The sequence below is a fragment of the Borostomias antarcticus genome (genome assembly GCF_949987555.1).
Source record: "Borostomias antarcticus genome assembly, chromosome: 33".
NCBI classification, from domain to species: domain Eukaryota; kingdom Metazoa; phylum Chordata; class Actinopteri; order Stomiiformes; family Stomiidae; genus Borostomias; species Borostomias antarcticus.
Genome location: NC_140266.1, coordinates 3345425 through 3363067, shown reverse-complemented (window position 1 = coordinate 3363067; position 17643 = coordinate 3345425). Strand labels below are relative to the sequence as shown.

The 17643-nt window shown below is 42.8% G+C and overlaps 2 protein-coding genes across 2 annotated transcripts; both read right to left on the bottom strand.

The window, feature by feature from the left end:
• Positions 1-1270: 1270 nt before the first annotated feature.
• On the bottom strand, positions 1271-8592 carry LOC311327634 (uncharacterized protein). The gene is made up of 8 exons (XM_084460720.1): positions 8539-8592; positions 7223-8198; positions 6449-6538; positions 5818-6189; positions 3848-3887; positions 2581-3488; positions 2384-2473; positions 1271-1874 (listed from the first exon to the last, which is right to left on the bottom strand). Exons 2-8 carry the CDS (start codon positions 8150-8152, stop codon positions 1554-1556), a joined length of 2751 nt encoding a protein of 916 aa, XP_084316846.1. The 5' UTR covers positions 8153-8198; positions 8539-8592; the 3' UTR covers positions 1271-1553.
• A 6126-nt stretch (positions 8593-14718) lies between these two features.
• On the bottom strand, positions 14719-16668 carry LOC311327543 (tumor suppressor candidate 2-like). The gene is made up of 4 exons (XM_084460623.1): positions 16523-16668; positions 15517-15745; positions 15300-15420; positions 14719-15192 (listed from the first exon to the last, which is right to left on the bottom strand). The coding sequence occupies exons 2-4, from the start codon at positions 15663-15665 to the stop codon at positions 15127-15129; spliced, it is 336 nt and encodes a 111-aa protein (XP_084316749.1). The 5' UTR covers positions 15666-15745; positions 16523-16668; the 3' UTR covers positions 14719-15126.
• Positions 16669-17643: the final 975 nt, after the last annotated feature.

Below are 17643 nucleotides of genomic sequence, written 5' to 3'. Positions count from 1 at the left end.
ACCACCTAGTGGCCAAGAACCTGCTATAGTAAACCTCGACACCATACACCACCTTGATCAAGAGTAGCTGTTCAAAGTTTTTGACCAGTCATGGATTCATTTTAACCAGACACTGGTGGACAGTTTAGTGTAGTTTATTTTAACAAACATGTTGTTCATCAGGAAGGATGCATCACCCCTTTGTGGCAATGAAGCAATGGAAGTAAGTGTAAAAGGTTAAGGTTTTGTTTGTAGCTTCATTCTGCTGATAATACTGTGATCAATTGGGCGGGTAGGTTTTGGCAAGCACTCCTATCTGATAGCATCAACATATTGGGAATAGACAGACAATTCATAAACAAGAGAAACCAGACAGATTGTTTTCTGTAGCGCTGTAGTCATGTTGTAGCAGGTAGGCCCAAATAAAAACCACTTTGACACATCACTTAAATTCAACTATTACCTTTATTGACATCTGAGGCAGACACAAGTAATTTGCTGCTACATATGACACAGACAGCATGACAAACAGTATGACGGTTGGACACATATTGTACGTGACCTAGCCATACACTATTCACTAGTCTAGTGTAATACAGTACGTATATCCAACATTATCAAACTACCTAAATAAGAACCATCTTGTTTGCAACTGCCAGTGTGTATTGGCAATGTGAAACCTGAACTGAACTTGGTACCTTCAGTGACGGGCTCTGGTGCATCTTGTGTGACAGACCAACGGACGAATGAATGAAGGGACAGTGACTGTTTCATTTTCATTTTATTGTGGGGGACAGTAAAACACACATTGAACAAACAATCCATGACTCATTTGATCAGCTCAAATCTAATGTAAACATCAAGAAAGGTTTAAAAGGCATTTGGGTTGTATTCTTCACAAATCTACGGGTACATATCATTTATTGAGCAGGATTTGTCGATTTTAGCTTTATTTAGTTAAACATAATATAATTTAGTTAATAATTTATTCACCTATCTGCCATCTTCTGATGGAATATTGCACTAAATGCAATCAGGATATGGGGGTAGCTCTACTCCCACACACATTGTGAGCAAACCTAAGGTGAAGTACTTCCTGACTTGGATATTTTTTGTATACTAAAACGTAACATGGAATATTAATGTGCTGCTGTGGAACATGTATTCCATGTATGTACATCTTCTTGTGTTGATCTTTGTATCTGTAATACATGTCTATCTGACTGTAGTAGTAGTAATAATAATAATAATAATAACCACCTTTATTTACTGTATGTAGCACCTTTGCAGCATGGACTGCAGCTCTAAGTGTTTCACACTTAGTAAAACTAGAAACCAGAGACAATAAACTATTGTTTGAGTAAATCAAAATAGAAAATACTAGTTTGGAAAGTTTATTTTTAGTGACAGTGCAGCCAAAATTAGCCAACACAGCCTAAATGAAAGTGGATCACTTCAGCTCAGCGCTGGCTGAAACTTTTTTAAGATAACAGATGTCAGTTTCACAGTGAATTCACAGTTGAATCCGCACTGTAACAGATGCCTCCTCCTTAGATGAACAGTGTCTCTCAGCCTTACAAGGCTTTGGAGCAGCGCCTACCACCCCAGCCAGGGTAGCACTGGCATTGAAACTGCTCCTCCATGTAGACGGCCTCACGTGGCCTCAGTTGTCCCAGGATCCGGTAGTCCTGCCCCCCCTGGGGCCTCTTCTCTCCCACCACAGTCCAGGCCGAGGGGTCCAGGTGGAGGTAGGCCCGGGAGCCTGGGTCTTTCCTGCGGCATCTTCCCTGAGAGGAGCACAGCGTCCTGCTGCACAGCGTGGCTGCAGCGGTCACATTCACCAGGTACTTACCCAGGGTTTCATCAATGTAGGCTTTCACTGTTTCACAAGATACCTGGAAACAAAACAGACCAGAATCAGTATAATCCAGACCTCATTGGCTCCATCCAGTAACAATGCTCAGTAGTATACAGTGCGATAGATCAATCCTTGCAAAACACTTTACTAATGATTAATACATGCTTTCTAAAGACCTATATTAATATTTGCAATGCATTGTTATTCATATTGACCCATAAATGGTGAGCAGGCCATTATCAAATACCTAGTAAACCATTTAAAACTGGTTGATTAGTCATCTATAAATGATTTATTAAATGTGAGCAGACCATTATCACATACCTTATAAATGATCTTATAAACATTAGAAAATAATTTGAAACATAATATAAATACATTACTCATTTATATTATAAATAGCTTACTAATATTTATAAATGTAATAATGATTTGTAAATGTTTAACAGACTATGAACATATGCTTTATAAATGGTTTATTAACAAGGGTTATTCTAAAGTGTTGCCCACATTTTTAACAAATCTGCAAAAGTATAGTCATTGTACCTTAGATTTGGAATACATGGAGTCTCCCCACAACACGATCCCTGCAGATCCTAACGCAGCACTCTCTCCAATTGTGTGAACCAGGTCCTCCTGTTTGTAATGTACAAGGTTAAAATGCATTAGGGTCAGATAAGATACACACAAGCAGTCTCAAGACTGATTCTACGACACTGAGACAACCCTAGTGGGCCACCTGCCTGGGAAAGGAACTCCAGAGAGAACGTGTAGACGAAACGAGCGTACACGATGACAGGGGGCGGGGCAGGGGTGGCCTGAGCAGCCACCCTCATGGCCTCCAGGACACGGTGTCGAGTGTAGTAAACGATTTCCTTGCCAAGCCCACGCATTTCCATGTCCAGATATATATCGGGGTACAGCACAGAGGAGACGTTCCACAGCCAGAACAACTCATTGTTCCTCTTGACCTCCGTCTGAGGGCACTCCCCTGTGTAGTTACTGTCGTTTTTGTAGTAATTATAACAGAGGGGTAAACCATAAAAACCCCAGAGTCCTCCAGGCCTTTCCTTCTGGCCCAACCTCAGGGTGTTCTCCATGAACAAGCGCCCGGCCTCCTCAAACTCCCTCCGTGCCACCACCTCCACCTGGGCGGGGCTCCAGTCTGGGTGCTTGGCCTTCACCAGCTCCCTGGAGGCTTCCCAGTACACCGCCTTGCTGTCCCAGTTTCGTTCCCACAGAGGCCTCCATTCCTCCCAGTCGACCACCGCCAGCCCGTGGAAGTCCCTGTCCGGGATGTCCGCCCGGATGTCCTCAGCAGCGTTCCTGAGGTGCTCTCTCAGACTGCCGTTCTGGGGAACGCCACCACAGACAGCCTGTCCACCGACGTACCTGGGGTACAGACCCAGTTTGTCCTTGTAAAAGATTGTCATGTTGTCACCCATGAAGTGTTGATCCTGGTTTTGGACTATATTGAACACCCCCAGATCCAGGTCAACGCCATAGCGAGACTGACAGAGAGCTGTGGGCGCATTCCACACAGTGAGGAAAGGCACTTGGGTGAATAGGTTGGGAGCCCCATGCTGCACACCAACAACACGACTGGCCATGTTCAAGCACAGTAGCACCACAGGGAAAATGCATCTCATACCTGCAGAAGGAGAGAGGACATTTTTATGTTTTGAATTGCAGTTTCTGTTCGTGTTTTTTATTTTTTTTATTGAGGAAGTGGTAAATCATCACGAGTTAAGAAGGAGATACATAACTAACCATCTCAAGACTATTTTCAGTCTCAAAACAGGTTTAGTGTCAAACGCACTTTTTGATTTTGTCAAAAGTTAATGCAATTATTTTTGAGCTATGCTGAACAACAGAAAGATCCAGATCCAGTAGTGCTCCATTTGTCCCTTTCATTGTACATGGGTTACAAGAAATATCCTTGTAAATATCCTAATAAGCCTACAGTTGCAACATTTACAGACCCCCATCTAGGAAATTGTTTGTACTTACCCATATTAGCTCGAGGGCAAAGAAAAAAGTTAGAGTATAGCTGAGTTTGCATTCAACTGACTCTGGAATGGAAGATTGTTGTCCCATGATCATAATCCAGAAAAGAGGAAGAAACAGTCCCGGTGAAGCCAGCAGCCAATCAGGAAGGCAGGCGATGCAGTCACGGTTGTGATTTCTTAAAGAGACAGTACACTGTTCCCTTTTCAATCCCTCCTTGAAATTGTAGTACATAAGGTTACATTCAAGGTAGTCCTACTGTGCAAAGTAAAATGTATTTTTCTGACTGTGCCTTCAGCCAGGGGGTTCAATATGTCTGTGGATATAATTATAATCATAGTATAGATGGTGTTAAACTCAATGTGCGACAGATGAAGCAATGGCCATGGCTTTTAAAGTCAATTAACTTAGGTGTTATATCCTCTTTAGTCAGTTTGAGTCTCATTGGATGGAGAAGCAATAGTCCAACATCTGGGGACCTGTTGTACTGAATGATAAACACGCACTCCCAAATGCTGGTCCAATGTGTCTGCTCCCTTGAAAGTCCTACTAAAGACTTGAAAGGGTCAAAAATAACTTCTGGCTCCCAACACCCCACACTTATATGAGGACCAGAGAGGGGGGTGGGTTGAGCCAGGATCGTGTCGCAAACTAGTCCAAATAGGCCAAGTACAGCACACTGTCTGTAGTGTTACTGAAGCAGCTTACAATACAAACAGGTAACGTAATAGGGAGTGATGGACCAGTCATTAGAAATTAAACACAATACTGTGCAGAAGCTGTTTTTGTATCACTTGTAATATATATGTAATGCATTTAGCAATGTATAATGTACATTATCTATTGTCAATTCTGGTGCATGATACAGTCAGGGAGTTTGAGTCCATGGCTCTAGACCTATGTTCTTCAATATGTAACTGTTTTTAATCATTATTATTACTGTACATTGCATTTGTTTTGTTGATTTGGGTCTGTGTAAATTCATTGCTGTATATGAGGGAAACCTCAGTGTATAAATAAGGGTTTGAAATGAAATTATACTGTAAATATATCATAAGGTCAGTTTTAAATGTTAATGCATGAAAAAACAAACCACTCAAGTTTAATTCCTTGTCAATAAATTCCATCTAATCCATAGCTAATAGAGCCATGGTGTAAATGACAGCAAGAGAAATGTGTATGACAACAGGTGGCCATCATTTTCCTTTTCAACCATGTAAAAATAAAAATAGAAAAAACACAAAAAATGAAAATGTTCCCAGTTCAAAGTGCTGGTCATGTTGTTGATACAGGATACACTATTACAAAAAAATGCTGATGCAAACATAGTAGTCTTATTGAGGCCACAGATAGCAACCAACACATTTATATGAATTCACATAACTACCTACTTACGTCAATAAAGAAGAGATGTCTGAAAGAGGCTCGGAGATGAGGCAATGTCCAATAATATTCGTAGAATCAAGTGCATCTGTCCCATTTCAACCCCCCCCCCACACACACACACACACACACACACAGGCACACGCGCGCACACACACACAAGCGCACACACACACACACCATGGGCACATCTTTAAAATAAAATAAACACAGTACAAAGCAGTCATGTGTGGTGTTGTAATGTGTATATTACAAACACTTAATCTACACCAAGACACCCCAACATGGAGGTCATGGTCAACTGACGCCTTGAGAAAGAGAGTGTGACATCGGGAGGGAGAAGAATGAGAGAGAGAGAGAGCAATGTAAACAAAGGTATTTCCAGCAAGCCCTCCACAGTAGGAAAAACAAACAAACAATACTAACAAGTTCCACAGTGTTTCTCCTAAATTCAAATTCTTATCCTAGATTTACCAAATTTACAGTGATCTGGGGCACAATAAATACATTTGCCCAAATGCATTGTGCGTGTGTGTGTGTGCGTGTGTGTGTGTGTGTGTGTGTGTGTGTAATCAGAGGAAGAAAAGAACAAGTAACAAGAGCACAGAGTGCACCCATGAAGCCACCACTTGAGGTGCCGTCCCCCTCTGCTGCAGGGGGTCCGTCTGGCCACAGTCCTCGCCTTGGAACCCGCGGTAGCACTGACACTGAAAGTCCACGTGAAAGCCCACCCTCTCCGTTTCCCCGAGCTGGCCAGTGACCTTCAGCCTGCCTCCCTGGCTGCTGATGCGGTGTGTGAGAGGACTGAGGTGCAGGTAGGCGTTGGTGTCCGGGTGTCGGCGCAGACAACGGCCCTGGGAGCCGCACAGCGTCTGACTACAGAGCTCCGCTGCCGTGGACACGTTGAGCAGATACTGGCCTAGCGGACCCCGCAGATAATCATTCAGGCTGGAGCAGCTGGCCTGGGGTTAAAACACACACAGATTCGTTGTCATGTTGAATCACACTGTGAATCAATGTGAATCACCACAGGGTAGTAATGTTGTGATGCTACGCCCAGGCACAATACCAGCTGGTAGACTAAGTGTGATGTTGTAACAAGAGCATTATGATTGTCAAACAGATCATGTGAGGTGATAAATCAGTGGCATGAAGCCATTTTCAGTCCTCAGTCAGTAACTTCCATAATGTGGTGTGATTTAAAAGAGTTGAGACACTTGCTTTGCTGCTTGCATATGTGGAGTCTCCCCAGAGGATGATGCCAGCTGCTCCCAAAGCCACACTCTCCCCAATGGTGGAAACCAAGTCCATCTGCAGATAAATGACAAAATACAAACCGTATTATCCATGGGAAGCAGAGCAGATATGATGTACAGCAATGCACAGTACATGAACTGTCCTGTGAGAGATCAGGTCAGTGGGCCGCGGTCCCAGACTCTGTTCTGTACTTGTAGGTACTTCAAGTTACCAGCGCTTATCTCTGCACATTCTCTCGTCAGGAAATACTCAGTAGGGTGTCAGAGATTATTGTGAACTGAACAACACCCATCCTGCTCTCTCTCTCTTTCTCTCTCTCACACACACACACAATGTACCCACAAGTTTTGAGGGGTCTGCTAATGGAAAAGGAAAGGGCTGTGGTTACAGATAAGCGAGGGAAAGGGTCATGGTCAAAGAGCGAGAACTTTATCGGTGAATCTAGCGCACACACACACAAACATACACACACACAGGAAATATATGGGACGCAAAAATAAATAGCAGGATACTATAGCTATACACTTACTCCACATTCTACACAATATAGATCATTGGCTCATACATCTGCATTCTACTGCTGGAGCCTTGAAAACATCCAGCTGCTGTTTTTTGATATTGCTTTCAACCTAATAATCATTGATTCAAATAACGATTAACGTGAACAATTCAATAATTCGGTGCATTCAGTCAAGTGTAAATAAATGTAAACCGCGCGGAGCGAGAGGCCTCCCTCACCTCTGTCATCAGCTCCAGGGTGTTGGTATAAGTAGGCCGGGCGTACACAAAGACAGGACGCGCCAGCCCGTCCCCCGCCGAAGCCAGACGCATCCCTTCCTTTACGCGGTTCCGGACAAACTGGCGCCCGGAGGGCGAGGAGCGCAGCACGGGACCCATGTACACCGAGGGGAAGAGCGCCGTGCTCTCAGTCCACAGCCACTTCAGCTGCTCGTTCCTGGTCACCTCCACGTCGGGGCAGCGGCCCGTGTAGTTCTCCAGGGTGTTCCTGTAGTCGTGGTTATAGCAGTCGGGGAACAAGTAGAACCCCCACAGCTGGTTGGGCCTCAGACTCTTGGCCCTCTTCAGGGTCTCCAGCATGAAGTTTCTGGCCGACATCTCGAACTCCTGTTGGGCCACCTTGGCGACCTTCTCCTGGGGCCACATTGGGTTCTTCTGGGCCACCAGCAGCCTGGACCGGTTGCGGTACACATCCTTGGTATCCCAGTTCCGGATCCAGAGTGGACGCCACTCTTCCCAGTCTATGATGGCCAGGCCCTTAGCCCCTGGTTCACGTATATACCTCTGGACACCCTCCGGCATTTTCTCCAGGTGCTGAGCGAGACTAGCGACCTGGGGCAGTCCACCATTCACCGGTGTACCATCAGTATCATAGTAGGGGTACAATCCTAGACGGTCCATATAAAAGATGGTGACATTTTGTTTCACAAAGCCCTCATTGGGGGAGGCCACAATCTGGAACTGCTCCAATTGGAAGTGAATGCCATGACGTGGGGCACAGTCCTCTGTTGGAGCATTCCAGGCCAGCAGCAGGGGTTTTTGGTTATATAGTGGCCATCTCGTGGGCTTCAGTCCCTGAGCAGAGAAGCAGTCCCACAGAAGCATAAACAGCAGCAACACTTTCCATTCAGGCTGTGTCCCGTACAACATGACTTCTTGGCTGAAGTTACAGGACAGGCTGTCAGTCTCTGCTCTCCTGACACAATTCAAAAGGACGTATGGTATAAATCAGGTTGAAGACATTCAGAGGAGTCAGGGACAGTTAATAGAAACCAGTTCAATAATAATGTCTCGTTATTGTCTCATTAATTCTTTAACCATAGTCCCTATATCTCATTAATCATTATTCTTGCCAATACGTATTCTCAGATGTGAGGATCCGGTCGATATCATGGTGTGGGAAGACACTCAAGACAATGAACACAGTTTACTATAAGTAAAGCTACTTTCCATAAATGTCCATTTGCTTTGTAAACTATAAAATATATTAAAATGTATAGCCTACTTTAGCTAAATCCACCTTTATCTCAACTTACCTTTATGGCCAGAATGAGGAAGCATTCCCAAATATAGGAGTCCCGATTTATTTCAAGCCACGTTTGTTTGTTCCCCCAGATTAAGTTGGAGACAACTATCGTCTCAAACAACAAACGTCTCAAATAATACGCTTCTTAAATTGTCTCTGCTGAAATGAGCACAACGTGCGCAGTTTTGAGTCCCAAACAGTTCGTTAGTAACTTTAAAACTTCATCTAATTATTCCCCGTGTCGTATAGTTCCCCCCTGTGCTGCTCTCACTTCGCCTATTCGAAACGAGTGCAAGCGAAGAAGACCATTCAGGATGTTCCATTCAGAATGAAAAGGGGGAGTGGCGAAATCAACTGTAAAAGTAAAATGTGCAGGCGTGTCAATTGGTTCTTCTCTCAGTATCTTGAACTCCAAGCAAAAATACAAAGCTCGAATTCATACTATTGGCTTTACAGGTTTAACTTGCTTTGTTTCTTATTAACTTTAACTAACTGGTAGGCCGCGCGTCCCACTCAGAATTCAATGAGTCAATCCAGGTTTCTAGTGTTAAAAATAAATAGGCTGTTGCAATATCAATATCCAGGTATTCCATTGATCATCCAGGATCCACCAGTACTGGCAGATGTGGTTCTTTCATCTCTTACATTTCATCTTGTAAGTGCACATTGCCCATGTTACCAAGGTGACATTACAATGTGTCAAACCATGTAAAGTGAAAATTAGGTTAGGTAACACTTCCATCTTGTCTCAGTTGATTTGATCAAACTCTTTACACAATTCCTTACATTTTACACACGTTATGCTAATGTAATCACACTTAATTAAATTATCTTCATTTCAACTGCAGCAGGAGGGAGGGGGGTCAAATGTAGCAGACTGCATGAGAGCCAGGACACAGGACACAGGCATCTGGCATGCAGATGTCATTGCTTGGGGCAGAAGAGATGACAGGCTATTGGCAAAGGCTCAGTGAACCTACAAAGTAACACATGCTGTCATGTTGCCAAGTACAGTGGAGATGCTGATTGAGTTTGAGTATATATTACATCTGCCAATAGTGTATAAATGCACCATGTGTTCATAATGTGTTATATATACAGTGTATATATAAATATATATATATATATATAGTATATTAATATAGCCTATGTCTATTATATGTCCAGTGTATCATACTGTTTGTCAATATGTCCAGTCTCCACATTGCCTGTCTACATGTCTTGGTGTGTATATTGCCTGTTGATATGCTGTTTGACATGCTGCTTTTTATTTCTTTATTATCACTTTAACACACCTAAGAATTTCACTCACTGGTACACTCGTGTACAGTGAGGTGACAATAAAGTGATTAGATTGGACTTGAGCCATACAGTAGGATGATATACAGATAACAGAATAACAGTGCGAGGGCTCTGGTAGTGGTTTAGAGGGTATAGGATGTACGTGACGCAAAGCATTAGAGAGCCTGTGACCTGGGAGAAAAACTCTTTCCTGAGTCTCTATCCTGTGTCAATGGCTGTTCCGCTGTTTGTTCTTCAGGCCATTTGTTCTCCAAACTCTGCTGACTCACCTGCCGATGTCAGCCTTTAGTGTGTATGGTGTGTGTGTCTGTGTGTGTGTGTGTGTGAGAGAGAGAGAGAGAGAGAGAGAGAGAGAGAGAGAGAGAGAGTAATAGAGAGAAAAGAGTGTGTGTGTGTGTGTGTGTGTGTGTGTGTGATAGAGATAGATAGAAAGAGAGAGTGAGAGTGTGTGTGAGAGAGAGAGAAAGGGAGAGAGAAAACAAGAGAAAGAGAGAGGAAGTGAGGGAGGAAGAAGAGGGAACAGTTTCCCTCTAAACTCTTTCCCTTTGACCCCTGGCTCCTGAACATTACATCATCTGCGCTCAGGCACTGCCAGGAAGATAAAACAATATGAGAGGAATTGGAAACACACACCCGCTCACCTCCCCTGGACGCACAGAGCCACAAATCTGAACCATACAGTAGTTCCACTTCATAGAGAGGACTCATATAACCCAGCTGACCATAGATTAGATCTAATGATCTATTAGATACTATACCTGGAGATTTCTCTTTGAACTTTAATTCATAAAGAGACCTGACACCACTCACTCACTCACCCTCTCTCTCTCTCACACACACACACACACACACACACACACACACACATACACACACGCATACACTGTACACACACGGCTCACTTTTACATTTTCTAATCCACATTGATTGATCAGTACAGGTGACTAAAGTATGCTAAAGTATGTTTGTGGTGCTTAACTATGTATTCATTTGTGACCGGCTTAGTTCTCATGTGTATTGTGCTTAACAGAAATCAAAGAGCAAAGAAGAGGAAGTACATCAAAGTGAATGACCTCTGGCACCCAAACACGCCCATTCACATTCCACACAATTACTTACAGGGGCCAGAAAAGCCTGCCATGCCCAAGGCTTGTAGTTCCTGGGACATAAAATGAAATGGAGATGGACCAATACTTGGACATGGACAAGTAGAGTCTTTACCCTATTGTCGTATGCATAATCCTGGAATAAACTTGTTCATTTGTGAAAATTAAGATGTGATCATTTGTAACAGGGTAAAGTGCTCTAAAACGATTGTGTAAACTAACATAAAAAATGTCAACAACAACAAAACATTGCTGAAAGCTGTATAGAATTAATGAGACAATCCACAGAATATTATACAGTTATATACAGTATCAGTGGAGCCATATGATTTATCAACAATAAACATGGTAGAATGCTGCCCCCTTTTGTTTAAGTACATGTATTGCACCAACAGATACATAATAGCCATGTTGTAGCTCCCTCCAGTCGGCTACTAGACACGGGACACGAGGTCATGGTTCAAAATGGGGCTTTATTCCTATATCAGACCAGCCTGTGAGACAATAGGTAGCATATTGAGATAACACATTCAAACCTTAAAGAAATAAGCTTAAACAACCATGAAGACTGCTTACTATTTAATAGGGGCTAATCCTACTGGCTTATTCCTTGTCCTCTTTCTTTTATGTTAGTATACTGTATGTGTGTATATGCTTGATAATTAAACTCTTATGCCAATCTTCTTTTCCTCACCTTGGAACCCACTGTAGCACTGGCACTGAAAGTCCATGCATGTGAAAGCCCACCCTCTCAATTTCCCAGAGCATGGCCAGTGACCTTCGGCCTGCCTCCCTGGCTGCTGATGCTGTGTGAGAGGACCGAGGTGCAAGTAGGCGTTGGTATCCGGGTGTCGGCGCAGACAGCGGCCCTGGGAGCCACACAGCGGCCCTGGGAGCCACACAGCGGCCCTGGGAGCCACACAGCGGCCCTGGGAGCCACACAGCGTCTGACTAGAGCTGCCGTGGACAAGTTGAGCAGATACTGGCCTAGCGGACCCCGCAGATCGGCTAATCGTTCAGACAGGAGCAGCTGTGGTTAAAACAGACAGAGATTTGTTGTCAACATAAAACATATGTGGACGACAGGAAGATTAGCAGTCGTTCGCCAACAGCTAATGTGACATGTGCGCTCCTAGTGGAGGTATTACGGTAAAGACTGCGTCAGGTGCCCTACGGGAAGCAAACTGGCACACACGGCTCTAGAAAACCTTCCCACAGGTATGACAGCGGGCGCAGCATTCTCTGTTCCATGATCGGAATGATAGGCTGATCACTGATGTGGGCAAATAAAGCTTTGGTTGATTGATTGATTGATTGATTGATTGATTGATTGATTGATTGATTGATTGATTGATTGATTGATTGATTGATTGATTGATTGATTGATTGATTGATGTGGTCTGTTTTATTCTACTTTGGTAATTGTTGCAAGCATTCGTTACAAACCAAGCACTTTTGTACCCGATCTGCTAATGAGAATTATATACCTTTTTAAATCCTTTGTTTTCCAATAAACGTTTGTACTTTATACTATAGCCTACTCTGAGAACCTCGGTTTATCTACTGGACATTACACTGACGAGGATCTAAAATAAACATAGGCTACTAAATCACCATAGAGTAGCAATGTTGTGATGCTACACCAGGGCACGATAGCCAGTATCAGCTGATAGTCATGCATGGCTTGTAATCATGTGAGGTGGTAAATCAGTGGCATGAAGCCATTTTCATTCCTCAGTCAGCAACTTCCGTAATGTGGTGTGATTTAAAAGAGTTTAGACTCTTGCTTTGTTGCTTATGTGGAGTCTTCCCAGAGAATGCCAGCTGCTCCCAAAGCCACACTCTCCCCAATGGTGGAAACCAAGTCCATCTGCAGACAAATGACAAAATACAAACCGTATTGTCTATGGAAGGGGAGCAGATATGACTTACAGTAATGTAGCCTACATGAACTTTCCTGTGAGAGAGCCACCGGGGTCCCAGACTTACTGTAAACTGAACAACACCCCTCCTGCTCACTCTCTCCCTCTCCAGGGTGCTGAGCAAGACTGGTAACCTGAGACAGTCCACCATTCACCGGTGACACATAGTATAATAGGTGTACAACCCTAGGCGGTCCTTATAAAATATGGTGACCTTCTGTTTCACAAAGCCCTCTGGGTGAGGCTAAAATGAGCACAGCGTGATTAGTTTTGAGTCTCAATCAGTCCGTTAGTTAGTTGGGTCATTTCCAGCACCTCCGTGACCGTGTTTCTCAGTAGATTTGTCAGGTTAAAAAGCTAATTAAGCCCCCATGCTCCTCGCAAAAATGCAGGCTAACTTTGTGAGAGCCCCAAATCCAAAATGGATAACATTGGCCATGTTGGATGTTTATATTTTCAATGGTTTGGCCTACAATGCTGCACAGTACATGGTTTCTTTTTGTCATTTTGATAATTTGACCTATTTTTTTTATGCTGAGTCCTTTGAGGTCACACTGAGGTCACTACAGTCTGGCCTGGTTGAGTTAGTGCATTACTTGAAAACTGCACTTCCAGATGGCCAAGCTCAGGTTGAAACCCTCCTGCTTACTAAGATCAAACCTCTCACTGCAACCATCCACAGTTTCACTAGTCAATGGATCTGTGCACCATTCGTGGTTTGCTGGGAAGGCAGCATCCGGACTGGAGAGACGAACAAGTTAAATAAACTGGTGAGGAAGGCCAGCTCTGTTGTAGAGCCAAAACTGAACAATGGTAGTGGTGGAGAGGAGGATGAGGGACAAACATCCTCTCTATGACGAGCTGTGGCAGATGGGGAGCACCTTCAGCCACAGGCTCATCCCGCCCAAGTGTAAGAAGTGTTTCAGGTATTCCTTTGTGCCAGGACACCGCCCCCCAATACCCTGTCACATTGGCTAGGTTTTTCATTTTTTAAATATATTTATTTTTTGCAGCTATTGTTCCTTTTTATTTAATTCATGTCCCATATATTTATTGCTTGTTATTTTGTGTGCACTATGTACACATTATTTATGAATCTTGATTTTATTCTGTACATCCCTCTGTGGAATATTAAAATCATATCTTACTGTGCTTAACCCAAATCAAAGAGCAAAGAAGAGGAAGTACATCAAAGTGACCTCTTCTGGCACCCAAACACGCCCATCTACATTCCACACAATTACCTACAGGGGCCCGAAAAGCTTCAAAGTTCCTGGGACATAAAATGAAATGCAGATGGACAAATATGGATATAGTATACTCTTTACAATACAGATTAGAAGATATGATTATACCTTCTTATTTGATAACTGCCCTAATGTAGTATGCATCATTTTGGAATTAACATGTTCATTTGTGAACATTGGGATGTGATCATTTTGTAACAGAGTAAAGTGCTCTAAAAGAACATAAAAATAAAAATAAAAACTGCTGAAAGCAGTATAGAATTATTGAGACAATCCATTGAATATATGTATACAATATCCAGTATTTGTCACAGCAATTAACATTGTAGAATGATGCTACCTTTCATCTAAATAGATGTATTGCACCAACAACAGGTACCAAATAGCCATGTACTATGCTTCCAATTTAGGTTACATTTGATTGTTATGGAAAAAAAAGTTATGTTTATACCCACGTTATGTAATATTTCATAACAAAGAGGTGCTGAGTGAGGATATGCTGAATACATTTAGCTCAGTAAATCATTTATTCAAGTATTTCCAACTTCCAACTCAGAAAACGTTATTTACATCAAAAATTCACTAGTGCAGGTCTGGGCTCTGATCACAGAGGCAGACTTAGATAGAATATTACAACAGAAACATGGTATATATACAGGATGGGAATTCATGAACTGTCTTTAATCTTGAGCTACCCCTCTCTCTCTCTCGCGCACACACACACACACACACACACACACACACACACACACAAATGTACACACGCTTGTCTACATATGTCACAAAAGGCAGAACTGTTACTCTAAATGTTATGTTGCCCCACGACATCTACTCCACCTTAATCCTCATTCTGTCCACAGCTCCAGTTGACTCAGCTTCAGGGGGTCGTGGGACATCTCAGATCTAAGCTACTGCTCAGGGTGGAACCTGGGTTAAGTGGGGCTTGATTTTTTTAAGAGGGAGTTGGTGTCGGGTTAGGCAGACTGTAACAGGTGTCTTCCACATAGCAGCCTTGTGACATTCACAGCTCACAGAGGATAACAGGGAAATCGACATGAATACGAGGATGGTCGAGCTTCACGATTCCCTGCAAACACAGGCAAGACATGCATTGACATCAACACACAAAGAAAGAACTGGAAGTTTTCCCCAAATGAGTCTGTCAACAGGGTGTGCAGGAATCAATCAACTCACCTGAGGTATAAGGTTCTTCCGAATCCTCTTCAGTTTGGACCTCTTCCGGCCATTTTTCGTCACCACTGTCTCTTCATAGAACTCATGGGCCAGGTCACCATCTTCATCATAGTATAAAGAACTATCAACACAAAACATTGGTTAAAATATATGTGATGTAGATTCGATCAGTAGCAAATTAAGAAGTTCCTTTGAAAACCAACTGGGGATCATTCACCTCTTCCTTGTGAAAACAAACGGTGTTGCGTTCCTCGAACCTTTGAGCCGGGCTAAAGACTGCTCACTCCCCTCGCTCACTGAATCGCCTCCTGCTCCAGAACCTGCAAAAGGCCAAACACCTTTGGCCTTTGATCCACTTCCTCCCATCTTTAATGATGGCTCATTATCCCTCTCTGGGCAATGTTTGTAAGCTGGCCAGCCAGTCAGGTATTCAGACGAGTGTGGATCTGAAACACACACACACGCGTTAGTACATCTTTTACTATTCATTACATTACATTAGTCATTTAGCAGACGCTTTTATCCAAAGCGACTAACAATAATTGCATTTAACGTAGGAAGAGCCAATGTACTACTACTTGCCAGAACTCACAAGTGCATCTTCTTTCTAAAACAAGTGACTAAGAGCATAATCTAGTGCTGAAGGCAAAGTGCAAGAATCACAATATAAAGTACAGTGCAATATAATATAATAAGTGCTTAGGTGGGAGGATTGTTGTAGTACTTGTATTCAACTAGATAACCTAGATAACATGTCTGCCTAGTATAGAATATCTACATAATGTCTGCTTAATGTATTATGCCACATGCATCATCAACCTAATTGGGTCACTCAACCCAGTACTAGAAAAGAGCTAGGATAAGGTTAGTTAGATAACTGGCAACTGTTGTTGTCACTGTTGACAACTGTTGTTGTTGTTGTTGTATATTAGCAGACAGAGTATAGGTGGCCAGCTGGCAGCGCAGAACATTAAAAGCCAAATGCTGGTTCGCAGGTTGTGAATGAAGAATTGAATGCTAGCTAGCTAACAAACGAATGGCTAACGTGACTAGCTAGCCGTTAGCTCCCAACAGCTTTTGCTGTTGATCTTCCGCTAATGCTTCTATCCTGCTAGCTGTGGCTAGCTAGCACCCAGCTAGCGGATGCTAACGTCGCTAACCAGGAGTAAACAGATAGCTTGCTAGCTTGGTAACGTTACGTATTTATCGAGAAATGCACATACTGTATTGTTGTCATCCTCCTCTAAGCAACGTAAATATCTCTCCAATGTTCAGTGCCCGTGTGTATTCATCTTATGTGTAACGTTTGGCACTAATGTCGCGTTATATTTCAACCCCAAACACAAGAGAGGAATTGACAAGACAGCATCCTACTAGATGACGAGCTAGCAACGGTAGCAGGGTAGCGAGCTTAGGGTGCGTTCGTTTATAACTCGGAGGTGGCAAATTCCGACTTGCTACTAGGAATGATTAAATAAAACACCGCATGAACTCGCACTTCCTCGTCGCAAATTCGGATGTGTTTCTCAGCCCCCAGTTGCTCGAATGCACTAGATATTACTAGGTAACTGTGATATAATGGTATATAGATATAACTAGGTAACTGTGATATAATGGTATATAGATATAACTAGGTAACTGTGATATAACTAGGTAACTGATATAATGGTATATAGATATAACTAGGTAACTGTGATATAACTAGGTAACTGATATAATGGTATATAGATATAACTAGGTAACTGTGATATAATGGTATATAGATATAACTAGGTAACTGTGATATAATGGTATATAGATATAACTAGGTAACTGTGATATAATGGTATATAGATATAACTAGGTAACTGTGATATAATGGTATATAGATATAACTAGGTAACTGTGATATAATGGTATATAGATATAACTAGGTAACTGTGATATAATGGTATATAGATATAACTAGGTAACTGTGATATAATAGTATATAGATATAACTAGGTAACTGTGATATAATGGTATATAGCTCGAATGCACACAGGTCGGAGGTGGGTATTTTGCTACTTGCGACTTACCACCTCCGACCACAAACGAATGCACCATTAAATCCAGACCGAACATTGTGAGCATGATCAGCTGACTTTTAGCAAACCGCCGCTTACTACGTGTTGGTGTGGGTTGCCCGAACGGGCGGCGTTTCACCTATTTACATGCTTCTATTGGTCCACAGACGGACACTTTACCCACCGGGTTAATCAGTCATACAAAACGAGGGTCACCATGAATTGCTTTCAGCGCAGTACGCTAAATTTGAACTTTTATTTTCAGCCACTGTATCCTGTCTTCGATGTACCCACAACCG

Excerpts from the sequence above, each read along its gene's own strand:
- LOC311327634 (XM_084460720.1), bottom strand. The coding sequence starts at position 8,152 with ATGTTGTACGGGACACAGCCTGAATGGAAAGTGTTGCTGCTGTTTATG. Across the intron at positions 3,489-3,847 it reads TTGCCCTCGAGCTAATATGG|GTATGAGATGCATTTTCCCT; the intron begins GTAAGTACAAAC and ends CTCCTTCTGCAG. Across the intron at positions 2,474-2,580 it reads CTCTGGAGTTCCTTTCCCAG|GAGGACCTGGTTCACACAAT; the intron begins GCAGGTGGCCCA and ends CATTACAAACAG.
- LOC311327543 (XM_084460623.1), bottom strand. The coding sequence starts at position 15,665 with ATGGGAGGAAGTGGATCAAAGGCCAAAGGTGTTTGGCCTTTTGCAGGT. Across the intron at positions 15,421-15,516 it reads TTTGTTTTCACAAGGAAGAG|TTCTTTATACTATGATGAAG; the intron begins GTGAATGATCCC and ends TTGTGTTGATAG. Across the intron at positions 15,193-15,299 it reads GGAAGAACCTTATACCTCAG|GGAATCGTGAAGCTCGACCA; the intron begins GTGAGTTGATTG and ends CTGTGTTTGCAG.